Source organism: Stegodyphus dumicola, chromosome 8 (genome assembly GCF_044657685.1).
Source record: "Stegodyphus dumicola isolate Sdum_Otavi_A_Nest chromosome 8, ASM4465768v1".
Classification (NCBI taxonomy): Eukaryota; Metazoa; Arthropoda; class Arachnida; order Araneae; family Eresidae; genus Stegodyphus; species Stegodyphus dumicola.
The window spans coordinates 86,109,640-86,122,012 of NC_140775.1; the positions used below are offsets into that span (position 1 = coordinate 86,109,640).

Genomic DNA, 12,373 nt, shown 5'->3' on the forward strand with positions numbered 1-12,373 from the left:
GAGAGTTAAAAAATTCTGCAAAAAAAACATCCCTCCTCAAGTAGATAACTCTCACTTGCCTTGATATAATCCAACCCAATAATCCTTGCGGATATTTTTCGTTTCATGATATACTGCTTTCATGTACTTTACTATTATTTTGAAAATCAAATTTAAATTTCTATTGTATCAATAGCAAAAAATGTTTAATTAGTGGATGATACTGTATGCATACAGCTTATTATATGGAATTAGAGATATTGATTTGAAATTTCTGTTAATGATTCTAATATCTGTGGCAGTTCTTTAAAACACTATTCTAGAGAACGAATGAGGCTCACATTGTTTTAGACAAGTAAGGAGCTTTCATGGAATTGATTCTGAAGTACTTCTATCTCTTCTACTTCTTTTTATGGGCAGTCTTCCAGTTCATTTGAGTACTGCTATGGGTGCCTAAAACTTTCAGATTTACACTGCATTTAATGAGAATTTTTCGCTTAGCTTATAAGTTGAAAGCATTCAAAAGCGCATAGCTTAAATCACTCAAAACAGTGTTTTTCAAGCATCCGTTCTTAAAGTAAAAATATGATACTACATCCGAATGGCAGTTAGAGAAGAGGATCCGATGAGAAACAAAACTTTAATACTCTATATTGCACTATACATCTCATCATGGTTAAATTGCATCAAACAAAAACTCATTTTTAAAGAAAAAACAGATATATGAAAGACAAATAATTAAGTAAATTCTTTATATACAAGGTGGTTATAATTAAAGTTCCACTTTCAAATGGTCATAAAAGGAAAACTACAGGACCAAATGTTATCAAATTTGGTAATCGTGTAAAGCAGGTCATAGGAATTTATTTGCCTCGGAAAAAAAAAGTGCAGAAACTCACCATCGGGGAAAAATGACGCTGTAATGTAACATTGTTAAACGAAATAAGGGTCGAAATCTAACTTAACCTATTGTTACAGAGTTTAAGGGGTATCAGAAACCCCTATACCGACAATGTTAAATTGGCCATTTTCGATGTACCTTTTCTCAAAATCTGCTGTAGATTAACGCTTGAAATTTTTTGTGTAATTAAAGTATACCTATTTGATTATGCTAAAATGAGCTTTTGAAACATTTTGAATTTTAGAGTAATTTACAGAATATTTTGTTAGGCATAGTAAAATTTAGCGCTTTTCTCACACAAAAAACTTTTTAAAATTTTTTATTCTAAGTTTATCACAAAAATCTCATTTCAGTAAATATTAGGAAACCTAATAAATAAGCCATAAAAATTTTAGGTACCTGTAAGCAGTAGTTCCTGAGAAAAGGTACATCGAGTATAAAAAAATCATGTTTGGAGAAAAACGCGTTTTTATGTAAAAATCCTCATTGATCAAAGCAGTCGATGACATATTAAAACTAGATTTTTTTACAGTTCTAATTTTCATAGAGATTAAAGAATGGTATTTTTAGAAAGATAAAAGTGTAGAGAATTTGAAAATGCAAAAATCCGAAATCACAATTTTTTGAAGATTTTGGGGTTCCAACACCCCTTAACATGTTGTATGCCCTTAAGAAACATTGACCTAAACAAAATTACCATTTAAAGGCAATAAAAGTCGAGTGCGCCATCCATGTAACGAAGAACTTCGTCCGTGAAAAGTTCAGTAGCGGAATTATAACTTTTTTTCATCTGTCTACTTTTAGCGCAGAAGTAATATAGAAACGAGGTTAAGATTTTTATGAAATTATTCATGAAGAAACGGAATTCTCGGGAAACTTTGGGATTTTAGTTTTGTTTTATACTAGTGGGTAATATATCGCGGCATATGTTGTCCTTCGCCATATGATGTTGCGTGGCCCCAACTTGCCAGCAACAGTAGTAGTGACTGCTATGAACTGGAAATTACACAAACTCTTGAGAAGGGTTTAACTCCCTTTTTATTTCACTTTAGAAGTCACAGTTGCGTTCACTTGACGCTCACAAACAACGCCGACCCGGCGGTTGAAGTTGAACAAAATAGACAAAATGCAACTAAAAATAAATGACAGGATAAATAAATAACGAAGTCACTACCTACGAGGCTCTATAATCGTAACTAACTTAACCGCGTTCTAAGATACAGCTGAGATTCAGCAAACTTTCTGATTAAGAATTTGAAAGATTCAACGAACTGTCGAAATAGGCACACAGGCCGAAACGCGCGGTTCTTAAATTTTCTACCAAGCAACCTTCACGCTCGTGATTCAAGAAGCACACTTACAATCTCGTTTCCCTTCTATTTAAACTCAATTTATTTCTGATAAAATTTGAATACTCTGCGCGTTCTACTACGATTTACATACTCTGGCATTGGCAATTCTAGGGGAAAGTAAAGGCTTGATAGGAAAAATAGCTTAAACTTAAAATAAATGTTAGTTAAAATAAATATAAACCCTACAGTCATCTCTAAGTAATATCTTATTCTCTGTAGTCACCTTACGCGGTACTGCGCGTTTTTAGTAATTTGACCTGGTGTCGTATGATCAGTATTTCTGATTTCATCAGCAATTTTTTTTTCTCGAAGTCTCTGAGAGTGCCTTTGAGACATCTGATCAACACAGTTGTAGTAAAGAACCTATTTTCTTTAATATAGCTGGATTCATCAATTGACCTGATCAACGTATTAGCTACAGGTTTCTGAAAGTTTAGCAATCATTAAAAACCCTGTTCTCAGAATCGGTTCTTAAGATCCACAGAATAACACACCCTCACTTGAAGTAGCACTGCGTCTGTTACTCATCATCTATTTGCTGCGCAATTTCTGTAGAAACTAAGTAACCAAAAACGCGTAGATTTCCAATCCGGCATATTTTTTTCCCGTCAATATATATCTGATGGACGGTGGAAGTTATTCCATCATCCGTTAAGGCCCATCCGTATCCAACAGGTGTATGTTGCACGTTTTGTACTTATACATAATGTTGCATATTATGTGGTGAAAACTTGAGGCTGACTAAGTTCATAGACGTTCTTGATGGCTTTTGTGTATTTATTCATCCTTAACCTAGATCAGTAATGTGGGTTGGTTTCTATATGAGCCATCATAAATGTTCCCACATTTGAGCCGTTAGTAGTATAAGAAATTAAGGATCAATGATTAAAAACTGGTTCATTTGCCAATTAAAATAATAAAATTTCATGTGTGACAATATATTTAATGAGGAAATATTGTAGACTGAAAAACGTTAAGTTGGAAAGGTTGTTCTATTTGTAATGTTACTCATTTATCTTCAATAGTGCCTTACCCCGTTACTGCAGAATCAAGCGACGTCGCGTTGCCACCTTCGATAGAAGATGCTCAGTCGCATTCATCAGTGAACAAGTCTTTCAACAAATACTCCTTCAAAAGGGGGCACAGCTTGAAAAATGAATGGAGGTTTGCCGAACCGAAGCCACCCACCAAACGTAAGTGCAGTGAAACATCAAATCTATAATTTAATTAAAGAATAATATAAGATGCTGCATCAGATTAAAAACATTATTCTTTTAAAAAAAGTTATAGAGCTTTTGATTCGTTTTGTCGTGTTCTGTTGTAACTGAATCTTTTCGATTTTACGCGAGCTTTACTTCTCCAATTCATAAAAAATGCTAAAACGTATTTTGCATGGTGTCCAATAGGTCACTAGCGACACAAATTCTCTACCTCATGGAAATTTTTCTGCAGATCTATATTTCACAAATCAGACATATATCATGCTATTATCATATCCTACATGCGTATACGAGTAGTACTGTGGAAAACAAGGAAGAAAGTAAAGAGTTTCCTAAATAATAAATAATATATAATAAGGAAAATAATATAATATAATAAGGAAATAATAATAAGCGAACTTATATAATTATCGACAATTAATTGGTAATTATATATAAATTGGCAATGATAGGTATATGTGTAATTACATAACAAGCAAAAGAGTATGTTTCAAAATGTTTCGTTATCCGCCAAAAAATATATCCCGTCTTAATGGCGGGTGTCTTTTCACACCTTGTGAATTCGTGCTGCATATTATACAAAATATTGACACTAGTTCTTATTGATGTTCAAACATGTGCCTCCCTAGATGGTATAGTGTTTAGAGGAGGCTAACTATTCGTCTAAAGAGAAAGGTACAGTTCAATTCTCACATAAATCTTGGTTGCGTGTGTATTTTCTTGTCCTTTTCTCGCTGGTGTAATATCGGTAGCTTCCTATAAAGCACGCCGAGCTTCGTTCTCAGTGACGAGCTGGTTAACTGGCTAATGAATTTAGCTATTCTCAATAAATGCATAAAGAGCACGTGTCTATCCATAAGAAGAGAAAAAAAATACTGCTTACATTTATGTATAATGCCGAGCATTTTTTTTTTTTTTTTTTTTTTTTTTTTTTTTTTGTGGGGGGGAAGGAGTATAAGGTGCGAGTGGAAATGGTGGAAATGTATATAGCTTGTAGTTCCTGAAATGGGTGCTGATTTTCTGCATATACCCTCGCGTTGGGCTTTCCTGGGATGGTATCAGATCACCGATTGGACACAGCTTACCACTGCGCTAGATGCGATTTTCCTGAAATTACTACATTTAGCACAAAGAGACATTTTGAATAAAGGTTTGTAAAGTAATGGCAGCTTGACGGTAGTTATAAAAAAAGTATTACCTCCCCAATATCATCTTCTGTCAAATTCGTCACTTCCTGGCATATTATTTGAAGGCGTCATACACCATCAGCATATCCACATCCGCTGATACTCCATTATGAAACACTAAAGTACGATATTCTTCTCTTAACTATTGTAATGATTCTTTCACTTTTTCGAAGAGGTCATATTCATAAGCCTCCCAGACAGTATAATGATTAGGGAGCCTACTGCAATATCAAAGGTCCACGGCGTGGGGCATTCTAAATATGCGGCGAGCAGATAATCCTCTCGAGAGGTTGGTGATAGGGAATGAGAGGTGGAAGACTCTCGGATCCATCTCCCCAGGATGCTTTCCTTCAAAATTGGGGACGGAACTGAGCGAAGTCGTACTGTCACCTGTAGGGTACTCAAGGATCTTGCCAACGACAGGCGCAGTCTTGCTCTCCTTGCCACGATGAATTTCGTGGGCTTGTTCTGATGTTACTGTCAGACAAGGGAGATGAGATAAGTCACAACACAACAATATACACCGGAATCCGAGTTTCAGGGCAGTCGCTGCGAAACTGACGGTGTAGGATGCCTTTTGTAATTTGACAGAATTTGATAGCGGTGGTAGGAAATTATATTGAGGGATTGGAAGTGTTTGTACGTATGATAATAAGTCTTTTCAGAGTTATCGATGTGTTACCACTATTTTTATCCAACTTCAGTACATCTATCCAAATGTATCGCCGCATGTGATTTGAAAATATTGAAACTTATTATTGGTACACTGTAGTCTGTGATTTTAAAACAGGAACTTAAAAGTTATTTTCTGCTACCTGACTTGTCTCATAACCATGGGAACGACGACTGCAGTAGACGATTTCAATCGGCTAAATTTTTTCCTTCATTTAATTTCCGTTTAGCCTGTTCGCTTCATGAAAACCGCGCAAATAAATGTTGACTTGAACATTTTGTTTGTTGACACATCTTAAATGAAGTGCAGCGTTGCCCAATCTTGCAATTTTTCGCAAATATGATACTTTTGTCAAACCTCTGCGACTAAAATTTATCTGTATGCGATTTGACGAAATTTTTGCTACTCTATCATTTTTTATACTAATTTTTGCGACTTTAAACATTTTTAACATATCGTAAAGCGCTTATATGTTAAAATAACGTATCTGATAAAATAGGTTTATAATAAATTAAAAAAAAAGTTATTTAAAGTTATTTAAGCTAAAATATACTTCTGGCAATCCTGAGACCACAGAGCAGGTGCACACAGTTTTCTGTACCAGTGGTTGGTGTTGTCACGTGCTTAATTGATTAATTTTTTTAATCTTTAAAATTTGTCAATAAGCAATGTAGCTGTAGAAAGGTTCAACGAAAGCTTCGACCAAAACCAGACATTTCAATTGTATTTGCAGCCACAATTTACATGATACTCTAATCGTGCCTATTCAAGAACATTCACATTTTTGGCAGAGCGAAATGGTGTACAAGCAGAAACAGAGGTAGAAGAAGTGCGCAGTTATCCAATATGGAGTCTTACCAATAGAAGGTTTTTGTTTAGACTGCTTGTTAAGAGAAAGGTTTTAATTCTCGAAATTTTGAGTTCATGTTCCGAAGAAGCTACATCATCAGCATTACGCAAGCATTACGTGATTTTAAAACAGGAAATAATAGCATTACGTCTTAATTTACGCAAGCCACAGACTGATCTAGAAATGATCCAGAAAAGTTATTATGATTTTTAGAATGGAGAGGAAATACCCTAATTAAAAATGAGGAATTAAGCAGCTTTTGATAAATTAAATTATAAATCTGGTTTACATATTTTTATCTTGCATATGTCTTGAAAGAGGAAAAGGCTTGGCGACAGAAAAGCTTTTTTAGAAGAAAGCATTAAAGCATTAGTAATAAAAACCTTAAATTAACTGAAAATTAATTAAAAGAAAAAATGAATATTTAAACAATGGACAAGTAGCAATATAGTTTTAAAATTTTCGTCAAAACTAAGATAACGTAATTCAAATGACTATGAATCAAATTACAATCCGTAACTTACGGAACTGAATTTGTGATGACGTCAGATGGCATGTGAACATGCATAACTATGACGTCATGTGCAACTTTTTGCGACTTTTCGATGCTTTTCCTGCTACTTTAGTTGAAAAATTTCTGGCAACACTGATGAAGTGGAGAAAAGTTCTGTGCGGTGATGCCGACACGCGTTACGGTCGCAAATGGGTAATTCTGACAACGGCCTTGAAGTGCCTGTTTTAAAGTAACAGTCTATAGTAGTGAAGACTTTAATATTAAGATTTTTTTTTAAATTGCTAAGTTGAACAAAGAGTATTGAAGAATTGCTAATACACAGTAACTATTTACAGTTACAGAAAGCTCTGGTTTACAGAAGTGGAGGTAGCATTCAATTTTCATTTTTCTAACAAAAAATAGATTAAGCAAATCTCACTTACCGTTAATCGATAACTTTTTATGAGTTTAAGCGAGAACTTTTTAGATTAAATTCAGTATGACGGAATTTGAACTGTAATCTAACTTTCTAGACTGCCAAATGATCCGTCTTCATCTGTCAAAATAGGAACTCAAAATAGGAAATAAATACAACAGCCGCCCAGATGGCATAGTGGTTAGGGGAGCCGACTACGATACCGAAGGGCCCGGGTTCGAATCCTGGAGAAGACATGGTTGTAACTGTCCGTCCTTTCATAGAAGGTAACGGTGGCCGCCTATTAGGTGCCTCGACAATAAAATGGTCACCGCCCCACGGTGTTAGGGGTGACCAATGTAAGGGAAAAAAAAGACAAAATAGTGCCCGCCATTCAAAAAGTGTAATACAACAAAAAATCTACTTCAGTTAGAAGTACTGTAACAAGCAAACTTAACTTCCGCTTCTAGAATAATTGATAGATTACAGTCAAAAATTTAACTTAGATCCTAAACATCTGGATTTGGAAGTAACAAAATTTTCGAGTGGAGGAAAATTCACGACTGGGTAGCTGTAGCGCTAACAGCTGGCAGTCTTAGAGGTCCACTGCCAAATGGCTGAAGTTAGCAGACCTGTCTCTTAAACTCAGATTTATTATTCGTATTTAAAATTCTTCTTATTTACATATTCGTGTGGAACAGACAAAACAGCAGAGATGTAGGACACATTTATAAAATGTTTAAACGTTACAAACTCATTCCCATTCTCTAATTTGAAAAATGATTACAGCAAGAATTTCAGCATCTGTAAGCAGGACCAACTAACAGCACTAGCGATGAATTATTCGATCGATCAGGAAGTGAGCTTTTGATCATGCACTTTTACATTAAGCTAATCTGCGTGATGTTAATTCATACGCAATGAGATGAGAATGGGCGTGTGCTAGAAATGAAATCAATACAAGGATAACTGAAATCTTAACTCTTAGTTGATGATTTTAAAAAACTTACACGCTATTGTGATGTTTTTCACGTTATATTCAGAAATAGCGTTAAAAGGATTATCGTTCAATTTATGCGTTAGCATTTTCCAAGCGATAATATCGTATCTTTCTTACACAATTATTTCATCTATCAGTACGTGTGTGAATCTTGAATTTCCATTTAATTTGTGAATATTTAAGCAAAGCAGGATTCGTTTTCGACTGAACAGTACTCGTTGCTTTCAATTAGCACCGCTTTCAAGTGGATTTTAATCTTCAATAGTGCTGATTTCTCACGTATATGCTATTTTAACGACTGTATATGCTATTTTAACCTTATGGGTTATCTTACAAAATGGAAATTCAGTCAAGCTTCTTAAAAGGTCGCATTTAAAATTTATGGAACTTTTTTAAATGCAACTTTTTGGCCGTCACTTAAAAGTACAGAATTCAGACATTTCGTTATTTGGAATTTACCATACGGAGTTTTTATTTGTTTTATAGTAAATACTTTTTGTGTCAACAAAAATAGAAGGAATATAGAATTGTGGAATAAGATCCCTTTGCCGTGTATTCTGACTTCACATTTTCCCCAATTTATTGAATTGATTCATTTAATTTCATTTGAAAATATGTAAGTTATGCTAAAATTACAATAAAATCATTAAAATTTAATTTGATTGTTTTAAAGCTACATGAGTATTACTTGTATATCATTCAAAGTTGTACTTACGCTTAAATATTACTTAAATTTGTCAAAAGGTTGTTAAGAATTTTTTTACTACATGTTTTTTTTTTTTTCTGCTTATGGAATAAGGTTATTATTCTATACTAATGTGCGAAATTTAAACTATAAATTCAATTTTCAACATACAATATGAAATTGTTGAAAAGAGCTTTTAGTGATCAGTGCAATGAAAAGCCAACTCAGGTAGAAAGGTGATTCATATGCAGATAGAGCACCATAATGTCAGAGGAGGAAAGAAAAGCGCATTTCCAGGCATTCTTCAACAAGTAAAAATTAGATTGTACATGCATTATGATTACAAGACATCGGACATCGCTGATGGTTCTTGAGGCATCAACCGCTATGAGTTTTGACCCTTGGGTGGGCGCTGTACTCTGAGGCCTTTGGGTGGAAATAGAAGAATAAGCGCTTTTACGCGACTTAGATTCTAAGTTAAACAAACATGAAAATGTTATTTGCTGTATGGGAAATGCATAATAAATTTGAAATTTAATGAACATAGATGTAGTAAATTGCATATCAAGAAATTGTGTTCTTGCGATGAGGACTTGAAAATTATTTCCCAAGTATAAATGCGCTAATACTAGAATAATGAAAATGCACTGAGAGTAATGATATGGGTTGAAGTAAGGTACAACAAAGTCCTGTTCCCGCTTTGTCTGGGGCAAAGTCAATTTCTTTTCAAGTTATATGAAAGTTGAATACATATGATTACAAGAAAACATCGGGACGCTTTTATACGTCGTAGAATGATTGGCCAGCTTGAGGGTATTATTTGAAGTTTGTCGCCCAAGAGTTTGGAACTGATCAATGTGTTGTTTCACGAGCTTGGAAATCCTTCTGAACACAGGTACAGCTGTAAGATAGGTTGGTGATGATCAGCCAAGGAAAACAATGGTGATTTATGATGTCGGCGAAGGAAAACAACGGTGACTGTCTATGATTCGATATATTGCGCTGCAGGTGAAAAGAGAACGATATCAGACAGCGGGCAACATTGTTCAACAGTTGAGCATGGCAACTGAACGACAGGTGTCCCGTTTTCTGAGACCAGACGATTTCACAAAGGTGGCTTATTCACCAACCTTCCTGAAAGCTGCAAACCATTGAAAACAACCGATTGACGGCACCATTTACAGTGGTATAGAAAATGCAAAGACTGGACACTTCGGCAAAGGAATTACGTCCTCTTTAAACATGAGAGTCGTTTACATGAAAGTTTAAACATGAGAGTTTAAACATGAGAGAAACTCTGACAAGTGATTCTCAGCGTCGGCTGATATGGAAAGAGGTAAGGACATGCTTTTACCCCGTTAATATCAGGGAAAGAGACTGTTGGGATGGTCCTGCCGTTCTTGTGCAGAAAGGCTTTATGATAAACGGACAGACGCAGCTCCACAATTTCGAAAGAGGTTCAGTTACAGGAGATCGTTAATGTTATGAAGTTATTCTCCCCCATGTGTTTCCGGGGTACCCTTGGTCTCAACTTTGTTATGGATGAGATTCCTTGGCCGCATAGGACTCATGCTCTTGAGTAGCTCCTGGAAGGAAGATATCTTCAGAATAGATTCCCATCGTGTTTCCCTAATTTAAATTCCACTGAACATGTGTGAGAGAGATACTTGGCAGCACAATTATACCCTCCAGAGAATACCCGACAAGTTAAACAGATGCTCCATGAAGAATGGGAACTTTTACTCTAAAAACTGTTTGATAATATGGTGATGACTAGTGACAGACGATGGAAGGCAATGACTGCTATTCGGGGAAGTCATATACCCTACTAAGTTTCTTTGGTTTGTTGTTCTTCCTCTTAGCCAGATAGTTTTGTGTACCAATGCCAGTTCTGTCAATAAAGCTTTTTTCTGTTTGTTCCGTACTGTATGCGTCTTATTCATTTTCTTTTAATATAATACTTTCATCATCCTTTAAGCAGTACATTGTGCCTCTGTAGTATGAATTTCGTGTATCCCAGTTATTTTGCGAAATTGCAGACAAGATTTGAAAAGTTGCCTAAGTTTTGCACACTTGTATGTAAGTTGTTGTACACTTGTTTTTGTGTGCCTTGACTCCTAATCTCTCTGAAAGATCTCCTTTCACGTTCATAGAACGCATGAAACAAGTGAATGCTGGTATATAATCTTGGGTTTCTGTCCCCAGTGAAATTTCTGTCCCCAGTGAATTTCTGTCCCTGGCACTAAATGACAAAATTTTTAAAAGACGTCTAGAAACGCATTTATTCCTGTAAGACAATTGAATATTGCATGCTTGAAGAAAGAGAGGATGATATTTTTAACATGTCATTAGATGGTAAGATGTTTTAATAGAACTGTTTAAATAAATCGAAAATTGCATAATTCATCTTGTTAAGTATATTTAGATCGAAATAGTCTCTTATGAATAATTACTATGCTAATGAAGCAGCTTTTTTGTCACTTGAATAATCACATTTTGTGCTTTCTTGCAGACAATCATATGCTGACGACCCAGTCTCAGAGTGGACTGAATGATTCTGCTACCAACAATCGTACAGTTAGTTGCAATTCAGTCAGCACACAAGTAGATCTCACTGTCTTGGGAAGTGCTACTGAAAGCAAATCTTTAGCAGTTCTCAAGAATTCATTCAATTGGCCAGGGTTAGAAGCAATCATGGAAGCTTTTTATAGGCATCAGAATGGTATGTACCAGTTTTATAAAAAAAAATTCGTACATACATATTTCTTTCTTTTTCCCATTTAATTTCATCTCGAGAAACAGAAATTTCGGTCTGTAATTAATTTTAAAATAACATTAGATGTTCTTTTATTGATGAATGATAATATAATTATAATAATTTTAAACGAGTGCAGTGATAAACTTATGAAATATCACAAACGCATAAAATAAATATTTATTATTTCATAAGTATGCTATTTAGCTATTAAGGTTATGGCTGATATTTTTTGTTAAAATTCATTTTAAATTATTAATTTAGACAGAAGAAGCAATGCTATTAAATTTTAATGGTATTAATATCTAAATGCATTAAAGTGCAATACGTAATTTTAATAAGCACTATCTAGAATTATAAATATTTTGTGTAACATACAAAAATAAATTTATGCAAATGCTATTTTCCTGTCATATTCGAAAAATTTGATTGTTAATCAAAATTACTAACGTTTTAACAAATTGTCTTGCATTTCAGCAAAATATGATTACTGCTGAGATATATACAATGGTACTTATAAACATAAAAGTCATTTTGGTAATAAAATAAGGCAACATATAGACAATTATAAATTATAAATCTGCAGTGTCATATTTGCTGTAAAGTTTCTGTGAAAGTAAGAAATATTAAATTGATTAGGAACTTAATTCATAAACAAATTCATTCAGTATTATATTATATCATATCACAATTTCGATAGCTATTTCACCTTATTAAGTTCGAGTTTTCCTTTTAATATTGTATTCAAAAGAATTACTGGGTAATAAATAAGGTATCACTGGCAACAAACAGCTGATCGTTTCAAATCAATGCATTCATGAAAAATACTTTATTGAAATATAAAGAAGGAAGATATTCCTTGT

At 34.3% G+C, this 12,373-nt stretch overlaps 1 protein-coding gene across 3 annotated transcripts in view; it reads left to right on the forward strand.

Annotated features, from left to right (window-relative positions):
• Window positions 1-12,373, forward strand: part of LOC118188610 (uncharacterized) — a 236,205-nt gene that overhangs the window by 216,549 nt on the left and 7,283 nt on the right. For 2 of the 3 annotated variants that reach the window (XM_035359098.2, XM_035359099.2), the window contains exons 14-15: window positions 3,258-3,425; window positions 11,268-11,477. In XM_035359098.2, coding sequence (XP_035214989.1) covers window positions 3,258-3,425; window positions 11,268-11,477 — 378 coding nt within the window. The remainder of the gene's footprint in view (window positions 1-3,257; window positions 3,426-11,267; window positions 11,478-12,373) is intronic. The other variant, XM_035359100.2, reaches the window with a different exon arrangement.